Here is a 24,848-nt window from a genome sequence, read left to right as displayed (position 1 = left end):
GCCAAAATTCAGAGCTTCTATGTCAAAGAGAAAAAACATAACAAATAGAAAGAAAGTGCTAACGTCACAAGGAACCACTATCAATATCACATATCACATGAGACTAGGCAGTGTCTACTATAAATAAGTGGAGAAACGTGAGATAAAATATAAACCTGGTATCCAATGTTACTACAAAAGGCAAAAGATCTAAGTTTACTAGGGGGGGAAAGAAACAAGAGTCTTAATGTCATCAAAGGGCAATGATGGTGTTAAATAAGAGCAACAAACAACGGGGTAGATTGGTTCTGCTCTGAGGTTTTAAGAGTTGTAAGAAAAGAGGTAAAAGGGATATACTAGTATAGTAAGGAAGAAGAAAAAAATAGTGATGAAAATGACTACTTCTTAATTTGGAGTGAATGAGAAAAAGATACACAAACACAGGGATGGCAATGAGAGAACTTTGGAAGGAATTCCCTTTCATCTATTTGAACATGTACATATTTAAATAAACATCAAGAGTTGGGTCTATAAACAAAAAAAAGTGGTAATAATTAGTGTTTGGGGAGGGGTGTTAAATGAGAAGATGATACTGGGAGAGCATAACTGCAAGCAAAACAAACTTCCTGATCCTGAAGGTGGATTAAAAGAACAGAAATGACCTAGAAACTGAGGAGGTACCCATTAATTGAAGAATTATGGCATATGATAGTAATGGAATATCGCACTATAAGAAACTATGAAAGAAATTATTTCAGAGAATCTTGGGAACTATGAACTCATACAGAGTAAAATGAAAAGAACTGAGACCATAATTTGAACAAGATAAAAATGCTATTTAGTAAAACAACTTGAAGAAAACTTATGGGGCGGCTAGGTGGTGTAGTGGATAAAGCACCGGCCTTGGACTCAGGAATACCTGGGCTCAAATCCGGACTCAGACACTTAATAATTACCTAGCTGTGTGGCCTTGGGCAAGCCACTTAACCCCATTTGCCTTGCAAAAACCTTAAAAAAAAGAAAACTTATGAAGTCTGATCAAAGAAATAACTAAGTGTCAAGAGGACCTATGATAAAGAATGGTACCTATCCCCTGAAAGAGAGATGATGGACACAAGATGTAAAGAGACATATTTTTAGACATAGCCACTATGTGTGTATATATTTTGGTTTCACTGTGTTTATTTGTCATAAAGGTTTTTTTTTTTAATTTTTTGTGCTGCTTTTAACTGGGAGAAAAGGGAATAGCAATAGTGATGTCAAACAAAAGGGAAAAAGGGGCTGTCGAAATATTTTTTTAAAGGCTTAAAAGAGAACAGAAAGAAATTTGGAAGGAAGCACAGACAATTAGGGCAGCTTAGAAAGCAAAATATTGAATTTATCATATGCTTTTTAAAAAAGTAATTTATGTAGAACAGGGATTCATTGTTTCAAATATAATCTTTTTGACTTCTTTGTATATGGAAATATTCTATTTTTGATAGTGAGTTTTAAGGTCAAAAATTTTTTAAAATTTAAAAAAGATTAAGAGGGCATGAACTTGAATTTTTTTCTCTATCTGAATAGCTTTATGCAAGTCACAGCTATTCTTGGTTCCAACATCTTCACAAATGAAATGAATTTTTTCTCTATCTGAATAACTTTATGCAAGTAACAACTTTTCTGAGTTTCAAGGTCTTCACATATGAAATGAAGAACTAATTACCATGAATCATTTTGAGTCTAACTTTACAATGTTACCTGCATAACCTTGGTCAAGTCACTTAACAAATGGATTTAATTTTCCTACTCTGTAAAATGAGGTCAGTAATTCTCAGACTTTTTGATCTCAATACACTTTTACAATCTTAAACATATATGAGGTATACTTATTAATATTTACTGTATTATAAATTTAAGAGTCAGAAATTTTAAAAATTTATCTGAATTCATTTAAATATAACAATAAGATACTCATGTTAATGAGTAACATTTTATGAAAAATAACTTTTCAAAAACAGATTCCACATTCTTGGATTTGTTTCTGTGTTCCAGCCTTGGAAAAGGGAGGAGTGGTTCAAGGATTACACTTTGAGAACTGCTAGGCTAGAAGGGCTATAAACACTTTTGAGTTGTGAATCCCATAATCCTAGAGGAGAAGGGTAGAAGGAAGGCTGCAGTAATTATCATTCATGATGGAGGGATAAGAAAAGATAGCGTGCCTGTTTATATATGTGTGTGGGTGGTGAAGAGTGAGAGTTGTGAATGAAAACATCCTCGGATTGGGCAGAGTCCTCCTCTGGGCCATCCTTACGAGGGCAGTGTTAAGGACTGAAAAAAGTTAGTAAACACTGAGCTTGTCCAAAGTTATATTAATTCTGAAAAGCCTAGAGGGCAAGCAATACAAGAATATGACGTAAAAAGATGAGTAGCCTTAGAATAGGCAGAGAGGACTTGGAAGACTCAGATTTTAGGCCAGGCAGTTCCAATGCTGACGCCCCACATTGAGAAGCCTGGCTCTTACCCCATTGCCTTCCAGTCATAGTCCTTTAATGGTGGAAGGAGCCTACATCTCAATTATTTTGGAACTTGAATCTGACTTCCTAATGAAGAAGAGCCAATACCAGTCAATTTTAAAATGTCTAAAAATGTCTAATTTATGGCTCAAATTTCTATCCACACATGCTCTCCATACTGTGATTACTAATGTTCAGTGGTAAAGTTTTTATTTTCAGAGGCCTCACATTGGGCAAAAGAAGCTAAAACAACCAACCTAAACCTAACTTTCATTCCCTTATAATTTCCCTATAGGGATATAAAAATTCCTTTTAACAACTGAATTGTTTCATTAGGATTCTATTGGTCTGGTTCTAATAAAAAGTGAAAAGCCAGGAGCCCAATGCCTTGCTGCTCCTGGTGACCACTCCCCACTGGTTTCTCCCATGATTCCAGGGTCATTCTAGACCTCTTCTGGTTGTATGTGAACATTCTTAAAAGAAAGACATACCAAATGTTGTCTGGGTTCAGTAGCACTGTGGGGTTTTTTAGTCTGCTCTACCATAAGTAGTAGCCTAGAAATGGGATGTCAGTCCTTTTAGGGAAGAAAATTATGGAATGAACCAGCAACACTCACAATCAATTTCTCGAGCTCTCTTTGACTCTCAACATACCCTATCAAGGGGGAGATTTTTCCTGAGGGAACTGCTTCCTCAGCTTTGGTTATGTATCTCTGTAGAGCTACACATCAAAAGAAGGGGCACCCCAGAAAGAGCCTTGGACTGGCAGACATTGGATCAAGGGATGGCTCAACAAGTAACTACACACTGTCCCTGCCCTCCCTCTCTAACTTCCTGGTGAGATTTCTAAAGGAGAGAACTGAGAGAACAGGCCCTCCAAGGTCCTTCCCTGATCCGGAGTCCTCACTGATCAGACAAATGGCATCTATTTGGAAATCTAAATGGAAGGGAAGCATCTTGTGGCAGCAATGAATTTTCCTCTTTGCCAGGCGCTGCAGACATGAAAGAAGGGTAGACTCTGAGGGCTTCAGAAATCCCATGGAAGGGTGATGTCCCATGAAGGGACACCAGAAGCCTTCTCTGTGGCTTTTCTCTAACCAGCCTGGACAGAGCTCATTGTAAATGCTTGGTTTCCTTCCATGTAAGTTGCCTATGAATGACAACCAATTCAGAGGGTCTGTGAAAATATAGCAGCAAGAACCACTGTCACCTAGGGTCCAGGGCATGATGGGGAAAGGAAGTCTTATATTCTTCCTGACCAAAGACTCCCAAAGGTCATTGATTAAAGGGCTTATTTTCAATTGGGCTTATGTGTTTTAATATTACACTGAGAAAAATAGGGGGGGATGGACACAGTGATTGCAATCCATAAAGTTCTACTGATCTTCATCACACTGTAGACTTTTTACCCTAGAAGACAGAAGTTTAGTGATATTTCATTCATCTGGTCACAGAAGAGAAATCAAACATAAGAGAAAATGGTTTTGGAGCTAATACAGGCATTCCAAAATCCATGCACTAAAGAGAAGGACTTACAATAAGCAATCAAGTACTTAGTATTCTGAGAACTATGGACACAAACATAAAGAATTATCCTTAAGGACAAGGGAAACTGAGGATGAGAGATTAAGTAATTTACTTAGGGCTACAGAGGTATTAGTGCTGGGGGAGGATTTGAACTCGTCTTCCAGCAGGACCACTGTACTGGGTAGCTGTCTCAAGAAGAGCAGAAAGTGAAGAAAGAAGGATGAACGAGAGGGGATCAATCAGGAAGTGCTAAGGAGGTGGTCTTGTTGGCAAAGTTTTGAGAGACACGGGTAAGTCCTGAGGCATGGAGGAGGAGGATGATTAGGCTGGGATCCAGGAGGAGATGGAATGAGAGGACATTACAATCAGATAGAAGAATGCCAGCTTGAGGGTATGGGGAGATCTTCAGTATGATCACTCCTCTGAGAGTGGGTGTAAGTGAAGGAGGTGGGGTGTAGGAACAGGTAATAGGACAGGAGGAGATTGAGAGACTAGGAGATTGGGGATCTGGAGGGAGCTTTGGTATGAATGCTTAGGGCAAAAGCTGCTAAGGAGAGGAAGACCAGGAGTCAGGGCTGAACTGAAGAGAACTGAGAGAATGACTGGTGGGTTGGTACATGATCCCTATCATGGTATGTATATAGTAAAAACATTAAATGAGGAAAGGCTCTTGCTGAGTAATTGCGGCAAAAGGAGAATGAAAGTCAAAGTCGGAGACCAAGGACTATTGGGTTCTTCCTCCTGGCCCAGGTGTGGGGCTGGTGATGGGGTCATGGGAAAGACTCCCCAACCTTCCTGTGATCTTCCCATTCAGAATCTAGTTCCTTTTACTTCAGATGCACTTCTAATAAGCTTGATCATCTATTATACTCAGTCCACACAGATAAATCACAGACTGAAAATTCTTACCAGTAGGTCCACTGACAGCAATGGAAAAATGAAAACAACCAAAAAACCTTTCAGTAACTCCAAAAGCCCAGCACACTGGGTTTATTTAGTATGTGGACAAAAAAAGGGCTTTACACTTCTATGGGCCCAGAAGGCATACATCCTCTTCTTATAAGGTCAAAAGATGTTTCATTATCCTCTTAAAAAGCAGGAAAATGTGTTTTAGAAAGATTGCCTTCACAATTGGCAAAAATTTAACTGATTCAATAGTTATTTGGAAAATTCATTTATTGGGAATGCTTTACTCTCCAAGGATGAGGTAATACTAAGTAAGGTCTTGCATACAATAGCCGTTCAAAATATATTTGCTGAATAAATAAATGGTGTTCCTGGGGCAGAAGGAATGGGATTTAAGTTCCCTTGGTCTTTTGGTGTTTATGGATAGAAAATGTATAGCAGGAATAAAGTTCTGCAACTGCTTTTCTTCAGGGGAAAAAACTGACCTCAGAATTTTAAAAAAGGAAATTCAAGTCTCGAACTGATATGGGGTAAGAAAATAAGTCAGCAGAGGTTAAAAATTAATTTGCTATCAGTTTAATAGATTTAAATATCTTCTTCACCCTGGTGATCATTTTATAAAACTTACCACTTTGCCTATAGTTGAGAATAAGAAGTGTCACAAAATGAATGTTCTAATGAGGAGATCGTGGAGGGGGGGGAAGGATGGAGATGCTCTGTCTTGGCCCTTCTCTTTCAAACTATTGCAAAATGGGCCTTGGAAAAAAATTTTCTTTCTCAGCTCTTTTTTATCAAGGCCTAAATTTGACCTGAAGGCATATCAAATCAAAATCTGGTAGATGGAAGTAGAAAAGGAAGCAGGATGACAAAGTCAGCAGCAAGACTCCGTGGAGAGCCAATCAGGACCAAAAAAACCAATTTTTCTGACAGTTACCAGAATAATGGATCAGGTGAGTGCTACAGATTTAGTTAATCTATATTTTAGGACATTGTTTTACACAGTCTCTCATTCTGTTCTTGGGGAAGAGATGGTGAGATGGGCACTCTGTGACAGTAAGTGAGGTGGATTAGGAAGGGGGCCCAATCCAAAGAGCACTAATTAAGGGCTTCCTCTGACACTGGAAGAAGGGCTCTAGTGGAGTTTTCCAGGGATCCCCAGGATTGCTTTTTAGCTAAGCAGATGATTTGTGGAGAACACCAAGTTCAATGAATGACAATAATGGATCAGAACACAGTCAGAGCATGGCAGGATGATATGCAACATAGATAAATGCAAAAGCTTTATCCTTGAGTTCAAAGGGAAAAAATCTTCCAAGTCCAAGCTGAAAAAGACCTGACTTGAAAGCAGTTTGTTTGAAAAACACAGGAAGGTTTAATGGACTCAAGCTTAATATGAATCACTGATGTGGCCTGTCTGGGTTTGAGTCTACATGGAAAGAGGCCCTGGGCCAGGGAGGGGATGGCCCTTCTAGCCACATTTTGCTCTGGATACATCATATGTGGAATATCATTTTCAGCGTTGGGGACCATATTTAAAAAGGACAGTGATAGGTTGGGAAAAAATCCAGAGGCTTTGACCAATCATGTCACAAGGGGTCCGTGTGAAAGAAATAGAGGTGTTTATCTTAGAGAAACAGAATCATTAGCTTGAAAATGTGCAATCTGGGTAATTAGGGGTCCATAATAGGGGATTTAAATTAATGTGCATGAATGGCTGTATAGGGAGGAGGGATTGATTAAGTTTGTTTTGTTTGACTCCCCGGGGCAGAAAAAGAGCAAGAGGTTGCAAAAAGGCAAACTTATGGTTAATATGAGGAAAATCTTCATGACCTGAGTCATCCCTGAATGAAATGGACTGCTCTGGGGGCAGGGGCTTCCTTCCTCAAGTTGAATCACCATGTGTTGGGAGAACTAGGAGTCTAGCTAGGAGCCTCCCAGGTCCCTTGAGGCTCCAAGAATTTGGGATTCTGTTTTTTCCTTATTCAAAAAGGGTCCCAAAAGTCAGTAATTTTTTGAGCAGCTCTACATAATATTTTTTAAAAATTTTTTTAAGTTTTTTTGCAAGGCAAACGGGGTTCAGTGGCTTGCCCAAGGCCACACAGCTAGGTAATTATTAAGTGTCTGAGGCCGGATTTGAATTCAGGTACTCCTGACTCCAGGGCTGGTGCTTTATCCACTGTGCAACCTAGCCACCCCCTACATAATATTCTTAATGTAAACTTATGCTCTAATGTTTTAGTGGAGGAGCATTTTGAAAACAGTGGACCTTACTGTAATGCTCCTCAGTAGACTGTCACTAAGCCTGCACCCCAGGAATATCTACTCTCTAGACACAAAATGGTAACATATGTGCTCTTAAGTCTTCCTTTTGCATGTTCCTTTCTTGAGCATTTATGAGCTCATTTATAGGAAAGGCACAGGGAGGACAGCAGAGGAGGCACAACTGTGAAACTGGTCCCAAACTCACTCCTCCAATGCTTCCTGAAAGAGTAAGAATGAAGGGGACAAGGACAGGGTCCTACAGGAACAAGGGTTTGATCAAGCTGAGCACACCAGGGGCCCATTAGTGCTGTCTGAAGATGGTTCTTTCAGGTCTTCCCAACCGATTCTCTGGCTTCTTTCATTCAACCTCTCCTTCCCCCCCAACCTCAACTGGGACTTCATCTCATGATGATGGAGAAAATAAAGGCATCCCCTACTTTTCCCCAGTCTCTGACAATGTAATGCTACTTCTTTTTACCGAAACCAAGCTTTTTCCAGATAACCCTGTTCTTAATGTCTTCCATCTTCTCCAAAAGATTTCCTCCCTCTCTTTTCACCTCTCTTCCTTCCCTCCCTCCTTTCTCCTCTTTTCAACCTCCCCCTATTTACAGATTCCTTTAACTACTGCATACTAACATTTCCAAGTTTCCCCCATTCTTAAAAAAAAATCTTTTACTAGCCCTTATCATCACTTCTCTGTTTTTCCTCTTTCACCACCAAGCTTCTGGAAAAAAGTGACCTCCTTATTGCTTTTGTTAGCTTCTTCTCTGTCTCACTTCTTACCTTTTTGTAGCCTCATCTCTCAGCAGACATTGCTGAGATCCTCTTATGGAGAATCTCTTCATCTTCAGTCTTCCTGAGGCATTGCTGATCACCCTCTCCCCTGGCTCTCCTATCTGTCTGCTTGATGCTCAGCTTCCTGTGCTAGATTATGATCCTATATTCTGCGGGTCTACCTCCAAGCCTCTTCTTATCTTTCTTTACATAAGTTCACCAGAAGATCTCATCAGCTCTCAAGGAGGAGACTCATACATCCATACATCCAGCCAGTCTTTCTCCAGTCTCTGTCTCTGTCTCCCCCCCGCCCCCCATATCAGCAGTAGCCCACAGGACATTTCAAACCGGATGGGGCCAAGGCACATCTCAGACTCAGCATGTCCAAAACAGAATACGTTACCCTTCTCCTAAACCTCAACTCTCTTGAATCTCCACATTTTGATAAAAGACACCTCAAGCTTCTTGTCTCCCAGATTCACAACCCAAGAACCATCTAGGCACTTGTCAACTATCTCACCAGTTGTCAAATTCTGCCTTTCCAGTCACCAAGTCATCTCCCCTCTGGATCACGCAGTGGTCTCCTGCCCTGGGTCCTGACCTGCTTCAGACCTCTCCTCCTTCAGTTTATTCTCCTTACAGCTGCCAAAGGCCCTCCCCCAGCACCACTTCCTAAGTGCAGAGCTGACCCTGTCACTGCTCACCCACTCAATGAACTCCTATGGCTCCTGACTGTCTCAAGCTCCTTCACAACATGGTCCTAACCCACTTTTTCAGCCTTACCTTGTTCCTCCCCTTCCCACACGTTACTCTGTTTCCCTCTTTCTTGCTGACCCAGAGAATTCCTTATATTCTTCCAGGCTTTGCTTATGCCTCATATATAACCTCAGATTATAAAGTAGTCAGTAGTATGGCAGAACCAGAGTGAGATCCTCTGGTTTCCCGTCCAGCTGCTTTTGATCCCCTGCAGCACTTTCTGCTCCATCCACTGCCTCTGTAGGGTCTTGATCTAAAAGTCTGGCTCTTTTAGGGGAGCAACTCTAATTCTAGCCTCAGGACCAACACTCCACAAGGAGGTTTCTCTTTTAGGGATAGAGGAGGACCACATATGAAGAACAGCTAAGGAATGAGCAATGTAAATCCAAAAAAGAGTCTAGCTTCCCCCTTTGACACAGTAATGCCTAAAAGAATCAGGTCCCTGGAGAAACCTCCCCTGCTAGTGAATTACTTCCTGCTAAATTTGCTCCCATCCCAAAGGTATGCCAATATTTAATATGGGCAACAGACATGTTTATCAGGACTTATTTCCTGCAGGGCTTCTTTTCTCAGCCAGTTCTTCAATACTGTACTCAAAGACCAAATATGTACAGGATTTTATTATATTTCTTTATGTTAGCGTTGATTCCTTCAAATGACTATGATAAAGCAGAGATCTACATTTGATATGACTCATCCTTCAGTGACATGAATGCTAAAGCTACACACTGAGACTTTCAAATACTTGGAACTGTGGGCACAAACACCAGAGCCTGCCTGTATGCCCCTCTTGTGACCTAGCCTCCCCAAGGAGCTCTACCAAGAGTACAACATAAAGGCATGACTGTTCCAATAGACCTTACCTGTATCGCTCCTCCTGTAAGGCCTGCATTATTAAGGAATAGTCCCTCTGATAATGATCCTTGAGGTTTTCAAAGGATTCTTCTAGCCTGGCCTGCGTCTCTCGGATTTCCTGGATCTCTTGAAAGATTGCATCAAACCCTGAGTTCTGCATCTCCAGAGTGTTTGTTTTGGAGCTTGATGCTCCCACAGGGCCTCCCCCAGTGGTACTGTTGGCTCCCACTGAGCCCGAGGTAGCACTGGAGCAGTCCTCCTCACTACCATACTTTGGACTCAACTGAAAGTTGGCAATCACTCCCAGAGGCTTCCCCCCAGGCCCATCTTCTATCTGCCCCTCCTCTAAAGAGTCTTTCAGATTAGAGATGTTGTCTGCGCTGCCAAACTTGTTCCGAATTAATGAGGCTATCTCTCGAGGTTTGGAGACGACTGCTCCTGCGGCAGAATGGGTGGCCTGGGAGAAACTGGAAAGTCCACCTTTGACACTGTCCACTACCCCCTCACTGAAGCCAGTCACTTTTGCCCCTACGTCCTTCAGCCCCTGGTGCATATCCCTGAAGACATCCTTGGGCTGTCGGGGGATCCCATTCTGCTCCACCTCTCGGAGCTTCCGATGATAGTGTTCTAGCTTCTTCTGCAGCTGCAAGATAGTCTGGGCTGACTTCTGGTTTTTCTTCTCAAATACCTGCTTGATGCGGGCAGTCTGCTGTTTGTCTGCGTTGTTGGCAAGTTTCAAGTACTCAGCAACATTGTCATCTCGGGCTGTTTGCTCGATTTTGATCTGCTCTGTGAGCTTGAGGATCTTTTGCTGCAGGTGGGTGATAGCTGCTTTGGTGCGCTGAGGGTCCGGGGTCCCATCCACTGAGTCGGTGTTGATGCTGCCGTCAGTGCTAGAGGTCACTGCTCCGGAAGTCTGAGCAAGGCTGCTTACTTCCAACCGCTCGATCTAGTAGCAAAGGAAAAGAGGGGGACATTAAAAGGATGCCGAGAGCAAGAGTTTTCCTTAGGAATGGGGCAGGACTCCCTCCTCACCCTCATCTCTGGAAAGGCATCTTGCACCAAGGAGTTCTGTTCAATGCCTCCCTTTTGCATTTCAGGTGTATTTTGTATTAAATGACTCATGTAGATAAAAAAAAGTAATTTTATACTAAAGACAGATCAATTTAGCAGCAATTTTTCTTTAGAAAAAAATTCACTTAAACATCTTTTAAATAGCAGGATTTAATGGTGTAAAGAGGATTTGAATTATAAAAACTGACAAGACAGCTTTTAAAAAGCTGTATATATGCAAAGCCCACCTCTATTATATTACTACATTCTACAAAAACAATTTAGTGTGACAAGATCAACATTTTATGGAGGTACAAACACCTTAATCACCTTAAAACAACAATCCAGTTCATAAATTAAGAGTCAACTTTCATCATGGCTGTGTCTTTTTACCCAAATAAAGTCAAAACTAATAGTTTTGCTCTGTAATATCATGAACAAAAGTAGTATAGGATTTAATTTTCCCTACCTGGTAGATTTTGAAATGCAAAAGTTGATGAAAAGACATCTTTAGAAATGGCAAGAGTTTGTGAGAAGAAATGAACATCATTTATAGTAATCCATTTAAAGCAGGACTATTTGATGAGATTTGATTTTTAAAAAGTATTTTAAAAATGAGTTTTAAAAATAGTGTTGAAAATGCATTTTTTTCTTAATGTATTAGAATCTGTAGCAAATTCTGGCATGATAACACACAGTAATAATAAGCTGCAAATAGGTGACTGAATATGGCAATATCCATGATAATGAGAAATAATCATGAAAGAGCTAAAATCCCAGAAAGTCAAGTCAAGCAATAGGCTCCAAGTTAGATCAAGTCTTACAGTGAGAACACATTTTTCTTTTCTACGGGTAACCACATGAAGAAATTGGAGAGAAAGAGGAGAAAGGAGAGTCAATTTAAGTTTAAGAAAGTCAAATTATTCCCTCAAGACTGGGAATCAAAAATAGGGGAGTGTATAAGAGTCTATTATTTAGGAGAAAAAACATCCACTCTGATGCCTACCAGAGAATGATAGAGAACAAGAGAGGAATAGGAGCAAAAAGAGTTTTAGAAACTACTCTATGAAAAAATCAATAACAAAATAACTACCAAAATATGACACATTTTAACATTTGAAAGCAACAAGTAAGGAACTTAAACATTCTGCCATTATTTTGAAAATTCTCAATTCTGCTAAATTTGTTGGATCAGTAGGTTTTTAGTTTCACTGCTTTGTGTTCTATGCATCTTCTATGGGAGTCTTGACCACTGAGAAATGACAATTGGTGGGGTAGTAGCAGGAGGGAGGAAGAAAAGAAGTCACAATTCTTAATATTCAGGATGCCTGGAATCACAAAGTAGTTTGAGATGTGATTCCTCATGATCCATGGATTCTTTCAGATTCTGTTTAGCTCCTTTGAGTTGATCTAACTCAGTACTCTAGGTGCCATATGGAAACTGGCATTTTAAATGCTTCTATCTCTAGGGAAAAGAAAGCCACAACAGTCATAAAAATCCAGGGGGATCTAAAAGAGTTTGCCACTTTTCTTGGAGGCAAAAAGAAGCCAACAGTTGATAGACTGCTGTAATTCCTCCCATGTACTTCTTGTTTTAGATTCTGAACTGATATTTAAATGACCTAATATGATGACTATCTCTAAAAATGTATATATGTCATATAGGCAACAGGAAAAAGAGAATAAGTTTCTAAGGTCTCTAGTTCTCCTTTAGAGGCTTGGGAATAGTGGTTTTTCTGTTCAACCCATCTGGTAACTTACTGAAGAGGTAATTAGAAATGGATGAAAAACTTGATAGCTCCTCAGGGAAGAGAAGCAGAATTTATATAGATATACATGGATCACACTTTTGGGTAAAAATATTAACTGGTATATAGATAAACAAGCTTTGTTTATGAAAGTTAAGTTTAAAAAATATCTATGCAAAAGAGACTTTCAACCACCTTTACTAAAAGAATATCACCTGGTTCAGGAAGGTGTAGAGGAATGTTATTTCTGTCCTACCTGGGCTTTCCTGAGCCACAGCAATTTCTGCCAGTGCATGGTTCCCACCACTCACATCTGTTAACATGTCTACAACAATCCAGTTGATAGCAGTTCTCCTCAGACTTCATTCTTTAAATAAAACTAACCCATTATTTTGTCAGGGAAGTAGTTTTAAAATACCTGAAACCATGAATCACCCCATTACTCAGCAACTCCTCCCCAGTAAAAGACTGGCACTATCTTTAAAAGACTTTGGGGTTGGGGGAGTGGAAAGGAAGAAGCAAGATGATATCATATGAGTCAGGAACAAAGTCCTTAAAGGGAAAGTCTCTATAATTTTTTTTTAGATATACAAACTAGTGGTAGTTAGGTGGAACAGTGGATAGAACACCAACCCTAGAGTCAGAAGAACCTGAGTTCAAATCCGGCCTCAGACACTTGAAACTTATTGGCTGTGTGACCTTGGGCAAGTCACTTAACCCCATTGCCCCACAAAAAACAACCCCTCCAAAAAAACCCAAAGAAAAATCCAAATTATATTAAAGCAGTAATACTGATTGAATTGACAGAAAGATCAAAGTCCTCTCATTAAAAGTGGATTTTTAATTTTGATTTCTAATGGTCTAAAGTTACAATTGTATTTCATTGTAAATATTTACAGACTAAAGAAAACGTTTCCTTAAGTGTTATCTAAGTCTTCTTAGGCATAACCTAGTGACTGTTTAATGCTTACTGAATGGGCTAATCGTTGTTCAGACTACTCTTCTTGTTTTCCTCACTCCACTGCAGTCAGGTATAAGGTGAAGAAGGAGTCACCAGCAGTAAAACTCAGCATCTCTAATGCATTAATGAAAAGTTTCTGGCCAAGCCAAGAGCACCAGACTCTCCTAAGAGGTTTACTCCCATGTCCAGCAGCTCTGGACAAGGGAAACCCTCCAGGAATCTGAATTCTGCTCACTGACCTCAGGTGGACATCTTAGACCCAAACAAGACATAGGGGCTACTGGATGGCAGTAGGGATCTTAAAGGGGATGCAATGTCAATGGCAGGAGATGGGTTAAACTCAACCTGAAAACCGCGTAACTCACTGGAAAGAGTTCTAGCTCTTAACATCAGTCACTGTGTGACCTGGAGAAGGTCCCCTAACCTATCTGGGTCTCAGCTTCTTCATCTAAAAAATGAAAAGGTCAAATCAGATGGCCTCTGAGCTCACTTTCAGTTCTCCATTGAGCATCCTATGAATTTTTTTTCACAGACCTTTTTGTTATGTCTGGCTATGTCTGCCCTTGTGACCTGCTTTGGGATTTTCTTGGCAAAGATCTGGAGAGTTTTGCTATTTACTTGTCTAGCTCATTAAACAGATGAGGATCTGAGACCAACAGGGTAAAATGACTCGCCCAGGGTCACTGGATTAGAATTCAGGAGAAGAGTCTTCTTGACTCCAGACCCGGGGCTCTATCCCCTGCACCACTTAACCCAAGTCAAGTCACCCAGGGATACTCCCCATGAGAGCAGTCTGGATTAAGACAAAGGGTTGGGACTCATTCAGATCAGCCTTTTGGAATAGGGTAAAATCTAAGACTTATTGAATGTAGTCTCAGTGGAAAGATGTGATCTTGTAAAATAGAGAAAGAAACCTGTCCCCAGGCATATGTCAGGAGAAGAGCTGGGCTCCTTAGTTCTCCCTAAGGAGTCCACAGCTCTCCCTGATAAGTCCTGTAAAATGTGAATTAGTGATCCTGAATGGTCAACATACTTATTTTCAACACAATGAAACTGGTTTGCATGTATCCTAAGCAATATATTCTAAGTTGCTCTGCAATTTTCAGAATATTAGAATTCCTTTAAGTAAATCAGATTCATAGTTGAAGGTCAGGGATACAGTTATATGTCTCAAGACAGACTTTTTTATACTTAAAGGAGAGTTCCCTTCTTATTTCCACTTCTATGACTGATCTAAAGGAGGCCAAAAGGAAAATAGAATTCATTTCATAGAAATTAACTTTTCTGCCAATTGTAAGGAGAATATCTATTCTATAAAGTTTTGTACGATACAAAAACACATTTTCTAGTTTAAGAGGTATTTTAATTCATGCTCAAACAATACATTTAAAAACCAAAACAATTCTTTCTTCATTATCTAAAACTAAAAGTTGTCTTTCCCTTGGCAGTCCTCTCAGAAGTGTTGAAGTGAAACTCTCATTTCATATACAACTTCTTATTCCTTGTGTCTTAGGAATTTCCCTCTTAGCTTCTCTAAAGTGTATCGTTATGTCATCTTGAGTCATTTGCACATTCCTTCTCACCACCAGATGGGAAAACACCCAAACACTGAGACTAGATTTGTAGAAGATCCTCTTTTTCTTATTCTGGAGTTATAGTCCTCGGTTAAAAAAATCTCTCCATCAACTGGGTTCTCCCAGACTCTTTTCTGTCAGTTTGCAAAATTCCATCAGATGTTTCTGCTTTTGAATGATTTTATTTTATTTTTTATTTTTTTAAGTTACTTTTATAAAATAACTGGAGTGAGTCTTGGTGGATCTTCACTGCTTGGGGATTTAAAGTGTCAAGTTCTAAGGTTTTGTGTATGATTCCATGTTTCCCAGTTACTATCTATCTGTAGCTGCTAGGAATTCAAATGACAATTGAAGATGTTGATTCTCATTATAGAGTAAGAAGCTCATTTCTAGAAGTACACTATAAAAATCTTTTCTAAGTAATTGGCTATTTGTAAATTCAGAAAAAAGTTAAATGATGAAATCATTTGTCGAGATACTATTTTAAATATAGTATTAAATTTATTTTTTCCTAAGTCATCCAGTGGTTCCTAACAACATGGAAAGAGCTGAAAAACTAAAATTTGTGCTGTCAGCATCTATTTCAGTTCAGGGGAAAGGGGATATATCTGGTTGGAGGAGAGTGATCATAGGTGGTAGAGAATCTCTTCCAGAAAGTGAGATTTGTAGCCTAAAAACCAAATGTTGAGAATATCAGCTATAAAGAGGGACGAGTCAAGATACCACATCATTTCAGATCTTATAGGACCTAAGACCTAGTTATGAAACAGGGATGGTTCTTCCTCAACCTCTTTCAATGTTGGCATATGCTTCTTTCCCCTTACCATTTCCTTTCCTCACTTTCTGAGATCTTCAAATAATTATATCTTACCCAGTTTCTAATGCAAAACTACTATCTATCTGGGATCTGAATTCTTTAAGAACATATACTAATCTTAACATCTGTCTCAAAAACAACTGGGTAATGATTCCCAGGCATGATTGCTGTTAAAAACGTCAGGGAACGATTTTCTTTCCCATGTCATAGGTCTATGACATGATCCAAGAATGTACCAGAAACCACTGTACTGCTCTCCTAGATTCCAAGAGTCCTCAGTGCAATGGAAAACAAAATTATTTTGCTTGCAGAATCAAAGTGTTTTCTAGAAGGAAGCCTTGAAAAGATAGCAGGATCTGTACATCTGTACATTAAGATTTTTATTTTTTAAGGAATCATCAAATCTAACTTGATTGCTGGGATTCAGATTCAGTTGCTCAATCAAAAAATGAGACAGTCTGATGTCCAAAGAATCTGCTACTAATGAGAAAATCAGTGAAGAAATGTTGTCCAAACAGAAATATGCTGCCATTTTTTTCTATTTAAAATGCTTTCTTTTCGACCCTTGTCTCTCCTTTCTTGTAATAACTGGAATTTGTAGCTTTTAAGACTAATACTCCTTATATAAATGACCTCCTTTGGATTATATCCAACAGAACTAAGAGACAGATGCATTTCACAGATTATGAAACTGAGGTAGAATGTGGTTTGCTCACATTATGACTGGAATCTAGCTGTGTCTAACTTCGAATTGGTTACTCTGACCACTAACTCTTTTTCATCTACTTCATACAACTCCTTATTCTGAATTCAAGGAAAATACATCCAAGGGAAATCTACAAAAATCTCAAGCTCCTTAGATGGCTTCTCTAAAACCTTCACTCCTCAAAGGGGGGGAGGGGTGTCAAGAAAATACAGAGGACTGACAAAAACGAAATCATATTATTTGCTCTTCCTTTAGTCAACTTCTAAGCATTTATTATATGTTAGGCATTATGCTAAGCACCAGGGATACACAGAAATACAAATGTATTTCTCCACTCACCCCCCCCAGTCCCCAAACCAGTTTCTGCTCCCAGGAAGCTCAAGCTCAGAGTCCAAGGGGTAGAGAGGAGGGGGATTTGGATAACAGGTCTGCTGTACAAACAAGGATAAAGGTGAGATGATCTCAGAGGGAAGATACTAAAATTAAGGAGAAGAAAGCTGATAAAAACTAAATAGCAGCAATAATGTCAGAAGACCTGGGTTCTGGTTTGTCTCTGGTCATCTGCAATATTTTAGTAATCTGCTTTGGCTTCTAAGAAGTTATGTACCTTACTGTGAACACCCCAAAAAGGATTAGAAGGCCTACAAAAGGAAGGTATTAAAAAGGAAATATAAATTATAAATGTTTTCCAAATTCTTTTCTTAAAACTAACAGAAGAGGTGAGGAGGGGGAACTGCAGCTGGACAAAGACATCCAGACATGGGGGGCTGGGGTGGGATGGCAGGTCCAACCTGACAGAACTGGAATCATCTCCTGGAGCCAGAGTGGAATTGAGGCAATGGGCTGCTCTGGGATTCCTAGTCAGCTGTGTTTCTGGACCATGGGAAGAGGGTCCTTTGGGGGCTGACCCCAGGCAGGGGGACCACCTGGGGGTGGCTCAGCTGTGTTTCACTAGGATTGGGGAGGGCCTGAACCAGGGCCAGGACTGTGAACATGCTATGAAGGGGATGGATGGGGGAAATGATGTGGAGGTACTGACTGGCTGAGGGGGTGAGGAAGAGGGAGCTCAGGCTGGCCCAGTGAAGGATCACCAAATGAAGTGATTCATGAGTTGTGCCTTGAATGAAACTGCTTTTATTAATCATATTAATCATGATTCTTGTTTAAATTTTTAATAGGTATTGGTCTATACATTAACAAAAACAACCAATACTTGGGGTAAGAAGTTCTCTTATTTTAACGAGTGATTAATGTTCTCTCAATATCCATCCTTATCCTCTCACAGTAGAAATGATACTCAATCCTTTTCTCAGTTATGTTTGAGGATGTGACATATTGGACTCTCTTTAGTCAAGGGACTGAAGAATAAAAAATCAACTGTGGTGTCAGTAGCAACGAAGCTTTTCTGTAAGGGCCCAGAACCTCCTCTGTCTGGGAGAGGACGGGGCCATCCTAATGCAGCCTTAAGGGATTTTATGATGCAGCATCAATTGGTTAAGTAAGGTGATGAAGAGAGGGGATTAATTATTCCAGTTCAGGGGAATAAAGTAGGAGAAATGAATTCTAAACTTAGGCTTTGAAAAAGGCAGTTAATTTGTGGCCACAGCATCTCAGGTTATGTCCAACATATTTGAGAGCTTTTATGAACCAGTATGGTTTTAATGGAAATGAATCCTAAAACAGTTATGATGATGATTTATTGAAGACAAATAGCTTTCAATTAGTGGTACTGCTGCTTCCCAGATTACTAAAAAATTCTACATAGAAGTGATATCCAAATTTAGAATATTAACAGTCAATTTAGAATGTTTTATTCCAATTCATTATAGTATCTATCAAGGAGCAAAATCAATCAAAAAACATTAATTGTCTACCATGTTCTCGGTACTATGTTAGATAATAGGCCCCATGGAGTTTATAATCTGGCTGGGTGAAGGCAATATATATAATTATTAAATAATGAGATGCATGTTAATATTCTGAATGAAGATAATTTGAGGTGTGTTTTTTTTTCATTCACCTGTGAAGGTTAAAATCCTGTTTGGAGGGGAATTTTGGCCTGTTCAGCCTTATGTCAAGTCAGTTCTTAGTGGCCCATGATGCTTTTTCTGGAGAGAAAGGGGTAAAGGGAGCAGTAGTAAGTGGTAGGGAGCTAACAGAGGAGTATCTCCTTCAGGACATGACCAGAACCCAAGATCATAGGATCAGCTATCTAGCATTGCAAGGGGCCCCAGAGGCTCCCCTGCCTTTACAATGAAGAAAATGGAGCTTAAGTTCCATCGTGGTACAGTTCCAACGCAGCAGAAATGACACTGGCAATCAGGTGCTCTGCCTCCACAGCCTGGGCAGACTGTCAATTGGAAGAAGTGTGTCTTAATGGTTCAGAGCAGCTGGTGGAATTTTTCTCTGGTCAAGGGAAAAATCATGTGTATTAATGAAGATATCACACTCTTCATTCTAGATAAACAGGTGTCAAATCTCAGGTTGCATAGGTTCTGACCTTGTGCCTCTTGCCAATGGAAATCAACTAAATAACTAGAAAAGAGGAGAGTATAGCATGATGATATAAAGCACACTTGTAGAAGCCTAGGAAAGGTCAATGGCAACAAGACTGGCCTTATGAGCAGAAATTGGAGACTTTTTTCCCAAAAAGTATCAGACTATGATACATAAAGGCCAAATCCCACCTGGGTTCTGCAAACAATCACTTCAGCTCACTGTGTGAGAGCCATGAAGTTATAGAATTCTAGGGTTATAGAATGAAAGGGCTTTGGATATCATCCAGTACAATTTTCTTATTTTGACTAAAGAAACCAGATCCAATATAGGAAGTGACTTGATCAAGGATACACTATGATTTAGGACCTGCATCTCCTGACTCCCAGGTCAGTGAATTTGGGCCATATTGGGTTTAGAAGTGACTCTGGTAATTCTCAAGTAACTATTGCAACATCTTTACTTCCATTTCACTTTGTCTTCCTTACCTTTCCCCCCTTTCCCCCTCCCCAAATAACCAAAGTAACTCTTTACAACCCCATATAAAGAATGAATGTCTATCTGTCATGGACAAGGTAACCAGAATATAACTTGAGATGTAGACTGCTAAGGACTGTACAAAGAGAGAGGGCAGAGGATGGGTGTCTGGCCAGGCCAAGGTGACACTTGGGGATATAGCAGGGTAAGGGGATTTGTCCTAGCATTAAAGTACCCAAAGCAAAATAATTAAGCCAGCAAGGAACCAGGGAGATTAATGCAAACAAAGAAGCTGCTGGTGTGTTCCCAGAGGAAATTTTAGAGCAAGAACAAAAGACTGTCAAAGCTTTGACTACCAGCATTGTGCCCCACAAGAAATAGCCTATTTTAGGAAACTTCTGTACCAAGAATTCATGAAAGTCATCCAGTTAGGTAGGGCAGACATGGCAGTAACAGCTCTGCCCAGGACCTGAAGAGGAGTGAAAAAAGAATGTGATTCAGCAAATAGAAACATTCTGGACTCAACTGTGGAAACAAATAGAGGGCAAATGAACCTGCAAACTCGAGATACCAGGTAATAGCTGGAATGTTAAAGTGGCCTTTGCCCCTTGAAGTGCAGGACTATGATTATAGTTGATATAGTTGAATGTTTGCTCGGGGCACCACAGGACAAACAGAAGAAGACAGGCTGTAGTCTCAGGGGCACAGACCACTTGGGGGAAGTCTTGATTTTCCTGGCCTGGGATGATTATTGGCAAAACTACAGTAAAAGGGGTTCCCTGGGCCCCTCTTTATCCAAGTCATCTTTGTCTATAGCAAGGGACTGAGTCTTGTGGTAGAGAGAAGCTCCCCCTGCCAATGCTGCCAAGCACTTGCTGGGAAGCCCAGTCTACAGGGGCTGTCTGGAAGGCTGGGGTGCAACTCAAATGTTAACAGGACCACTCTTAGGTCAGAAGGATCCCTGCTGCCATGTGCTGACTTGGTTTTAAAGTGCCACATTATATTTGATTCTATTTTTATTTATTTTGATAAATATTTTTAAATACATTTTAACCTGGTTCCAGAGGCACTTGAGCCTGAAAGCCAAGGGTTTGCCCCCTCTGATTTAGAGCACTTATAGGCTAAATGACTTGTCCAGGGTCCCATGACCAGAATGTGTCAAAGGGAAGAAAAGTGAAGACCTGACTCCAGATTTACTTAGATTGAAATGAGTTCTCTATTAATTTAAGTGGTCTTTTCACTTTTATGAAATGGATTTTGGTGAGATTCCTGTAACATTTGTTTTAATTCAAGGAAGAGGATAAAGCTATGGCTGTAATGGGAATTACAGGGACTCTAAACAACAATATCTGCTGGCACTAGTAATGGTGGTTACTTCAGGTCATCTTTAGCTTTCTATTTATTAGTTAATGGTGCTAGTTTTGTTTTCTGGTACCAATGGAAAATGAAAGCATTAGAATACTAGCTAAAAATAAAATGATGTTCAATTACTGTGTGACTTTGACTCTACACAAGGAAAGACCTTCTAACAATAAGAGCTGCCCCCAAATGAGGGCCAGCTGATCTCCTGGGGAGTGACCCACCCAGGTCTGCCAGGTTTGGGCTCAGCACTTAGGACACACATTCTATTGCTGCTCTGTTGGCAGTCTGACTAATGAATGGATCTCCTTAGGGATTGGCACCCCTCCCTCTCCTTCATTTGCTGGGCCCTGCCACCTGATACCTGGGCACTCACTCAGTTGCCTTGAGACTTACTTAACCTCCCTTGGAAAATACCAGTTTTCTAGTTAGGGTCTTCTCACTGAGCCTTCCATGGAAATCTCTGTTTGACCTTGGGTTTTTACAAAGGGAAGGGGGACTGTGGGGCTGAGAATCATAGATGCCATTTCAGGTCTGGCATTTTAGTTGGGCCTAGTAGCCTCCAAGCCTCCCCATCCTAAGTAGTATCCCTTCTCATCACTATAGCAATAGTCCTAATATGTCTTGGTTCTTTAATATGTATTAAAGGTTCTGACACTGAATGTAATGAGCCAACTCTCAAACTCAAAAAGCATTTCTTAGGGACACACACACATGTATATAGACATGGAAATATAAAATAAATGACATTTCTATAGAACTTAAAATTTTATAGTGTTTTTCATATTTTTTTGAGCTTCTCAACAGCCCTGGGAGGTCAATACTTTAGTTAGTTATCCACATTTTACAAAAGGGAAAACTGAGTTCAAGTCACACAGCTAAGAGGTTTCTGAGGTAAAATGTGAAAACAGATCTGGTTTCCAAGTCCATGGTCTTTTCTAGTACACAGCTCACGCAGTGTACAAGCCTGTGACATTAGAAAGACATCAATACAGCAGGAATGCCACCCAGGCACGAGGAAAAGACAATAACCTTTCATTTGGTTTTGAAACACTACTGCTAGCATTGCAAAACGAGTGGTCCTGCATGCCCAGCAGGGGTTTCAAGGCTGGGCACCAAGCTGGTCAGTGCCCTATGGCTCAACATATCCCCTGGGCTTCTCGCACTTTTGTTCTCCCTCTCTAGGTCCTGGAGGCCATGGCAAAGTCTGGTTGGGCCTTTCACCCACTTCCCTTTCCCCATGCCCCTGAACTTGGACCATTACTTTTTACCCATGGGTCTATCTCAACCTTTCTGGGCATAAGTTTCTTCTTGTATAAATCTAAGTTGTTCCAAGATGGTCTCTAGGCTTCCTCCCAGCTGTGATGTCAAAAAAAGCAAGGAAGAGGATCCCAATAGTAACCAAGTCATATGCCTCGCCTCACAGTTTTGTGAGGGAATAGGAGTCTATGATCTTGGCCTATGGCTGGTCAAGTTTTGGAGGGTGGGGTGGGAGAAGAGGGGTCCTTGGTGAGTATTGTGTATTGTTCTTTGCTTAATTGTAATGCATTGCTTTAAAGGGGAGAATATGAAGGATAGCTATGTCCACAGCAATTAAATACAATTTGTTTGGTGTACTATCTAGGATTGATTGGTGCTGCTATTTTCATGACAAAATGTCCGATGGAACTGCTTTCAAATGCTTACATATAATGTTTTATGTGTGTGTGCTAAGTGAGGGATATAATATATTGAGATAGATAAGCTAAATGGATTTGTGCTTAACACAAAATCTTATCAAAATATTCTGAAATTCAATTATGGGGGGGAATTGTTTGCATATTGTTTACCTGACAGATCACCGTTACTATAGAATATTTTATAAACACTGTATCATCTGGGTCAATAAAAGGGTAAAGTACAACATTTGAAAAGACCAACTGTGTCATATTTCCTTTGTATGATTTGTACACTTACTTCCCTATTTTTACTTTATTTCACCTCAGTAAAATATAAACTTTTTGGGGACACAGACTGTTTTATTTCCATCCCTTAGCATAGTCTCTAACAAATTACATACTTAATAAATGCTTAATCAAAGACTGAATGAATTCCACAGTCTCCAAGATAGTTGAAAGACTTAGGTTCTACAAGAGTTCACTGAAGTGGTTTGACTAAAACAATTTCACTATATGGGACCTGGCCTTGAAATACCTTGATAGAACACTGAGTGTACTTAAACCACAGAATGGAGCCAGGGATGGCTGAGCAAGAAAAATGGGGAAATCCAGACAAGAGAAACCAACAAGGACACAAGAGCACCTGTCTTAGGAACTCGTTTAGCTCTGGCCACCCAAGATCCCAGGATCTGGGACTTGATCAGTTTGGATACTTCCACCAAGGATCACAATTCTTCCAGACTTTTTAGAAGATAGTTTCATGCAATACTAGGGCCAAAATTATTTCATTAATTAAGGGCTAAATTTTCATAATGAACATCTCTCAACTTAGCTAAGTTAGTCCTTGTCAACGAACTCAAAGCAAGGCACAAGACCATATCTGAAATCAGGTAAGTAAAACAGAAACTCAGACTTGGGAGAATTATTTCCCAAGATTCTTGTGAGGTGCCAACGAGATCAGCATAAAAAATATTTTGCAAAGCTTGCAGTGCTGCATAAATGCCAGAGAGTCTTATTAGGAGGCTCTTCCAGAGCTTCTTCCCTGTTCCACAGCTGCCCAAAATCCAGAGTTCTGTCACACCATGATGAGGCAATAAAGGAAGACCTTAATAGAGCTTTCTGGCTCATAATTTTCATAACTGTGTAACCAGGACAGGGAGCAAGCTAGGGTTTCTTGGATAATCCTATTCAGTTTCTTCAAGTATTACTTGGAGATTAAGACACACGTAACTAGGAGATGCTAGGGCGCACTGTCCACACACAAACAAGCAGGGCCTACTGACTTTGACAGGGGATGTCATTAGCTAGTCTGAGGAGAACCACATCCAGATTAGTTACTGCCATACCCTGACTGTTTACAGGTCCTCAACCACCTTCCTCAACCAGCCTTTGCAGGGAAAACAGCAAAAGGGGCCAAAGCCTGGGCTGGTACTATCTCATCAAAGGGAGGCTAGTGGGCAAGAGGGGTCCCAAGGAGTTTTGGTGAAGGAGGGAGAATGTGACAGTGGGGACAGAGTAGAAATGACCTTGAATTATAGTAACAGTCAAAGGGAAATTATGCCTCATACCCTCTATTGTGGGAGTCTCACCCTGATAAAGTGGCCTCAAGTGGCAGCTGAGAAAGGATTGCAAGGAGAGTCTACAGGACTCCTAAGCATGGCTGACCTACAGACCTCAGGCTAGAGTTGCAAAATGAAAGCTATCTTTATTTTTCAAGAGCCGTCTTAAGTTTTCTTGGACTTTTCTTCATTAATTTTGTGACTTATATCAGTAAGCATGTTCAGCCTGAGACATAAGGGTTTAAAAGACTGAACATATAAAGATGTCAAACAAGGCATAAGGTTTCTTAATTCTCTAAAAGATAATTAAAAACAAATGTATCTGAACAGTCAAAGCATTATCAGATTTATATAAATACTCTTTAAGGACCAATGTTGTAGGTCACAGAATTTCTGACTTGAAAGGCTTCTCTGCTTTCTATAACTCATGTTTTCCCTTTGCTCTCAATAAAAGTAAAATTTATTTTTAAGTATGATTATTTTTCAATCTAGAAGACTTGGAATCCACAAAAATTCATCCAAATCAGTGAACAATTTTTCTTTTCTATAGTGTTCAGTGTTCAGTATTTACACACAGTGGGTCCCCCCGCCAAATGCTGACAATAAGAAAAGGATGGAAGTGAACAAACTCATTTGAAATTTTTACTCAAGATAATTTAATTCCCTGAGAATTCCCCTGATGTAATTTTTGTGAAAAATTCTGTAAAAGCTTGTCTCTACTGCATGGTTATGTCTGTAGAATGATGAAGGCCCACTGGACCCATGGGTTGCTGAGGTAGCCATCCAACAAATATTTATGAAACATCCAATGCTAGGCACAGAAGGAAATAATAGCTACCCTTAAAGGTACTTACATTCTAACTGGGAGACAAGACATTCAAGCATA

At 40.1% G+C, this 24,848-nt stretch overlaps 1 protein-coding gene across 15 annotated transcripts in view; it reads right to left on the bottom strand.

Annotated features, from left to right (window-relative positions):
• The window catches only part of TMCC1 (transmembrane and coiled-coil domain family 1), a 238,932-nt gene that overhangs the window by 9,921 nt on the left and 204,163 nt on the right, over window positions 1-24,848 (bottom strand). For all 15 annotated transcript variants that reach the window (XM_074198491.1, XM_074198499.1, XM_074198500.1 and 12 more), the window contains one exon: window positions 9,563-10,503. In XM_074198491.1, the coding sequence (XP_074054592.1) occupies window positions 9,563-10,503 (941 nt within the window). The remainder of the gene's footprint in view (window positions 1-9,562; window positions 10,504-24,848) is intronic.

Source organism: Macrotis lagotis, chromosome 8 (genome assembly GCF_037893015.1).
Source record: "Macrotis lagotis isolate mMagLag1 chromosome 8, bilby.v1.9.chrom.fasta, whole genome shotgun sequence".
NCBI classification, from domain to species: domain Eukaryota; kingdom Metazoa; phylum Chordata; class Mammalia; order Peramelemorphia; family Peramelidae; genus Macrotis; species Macrotis lagotis.
The sequence above is the reverse complement of the archived record's forward strand: the minus strand, read 5'-3'. Positions and strand labels throughout refer to the sequence as shown.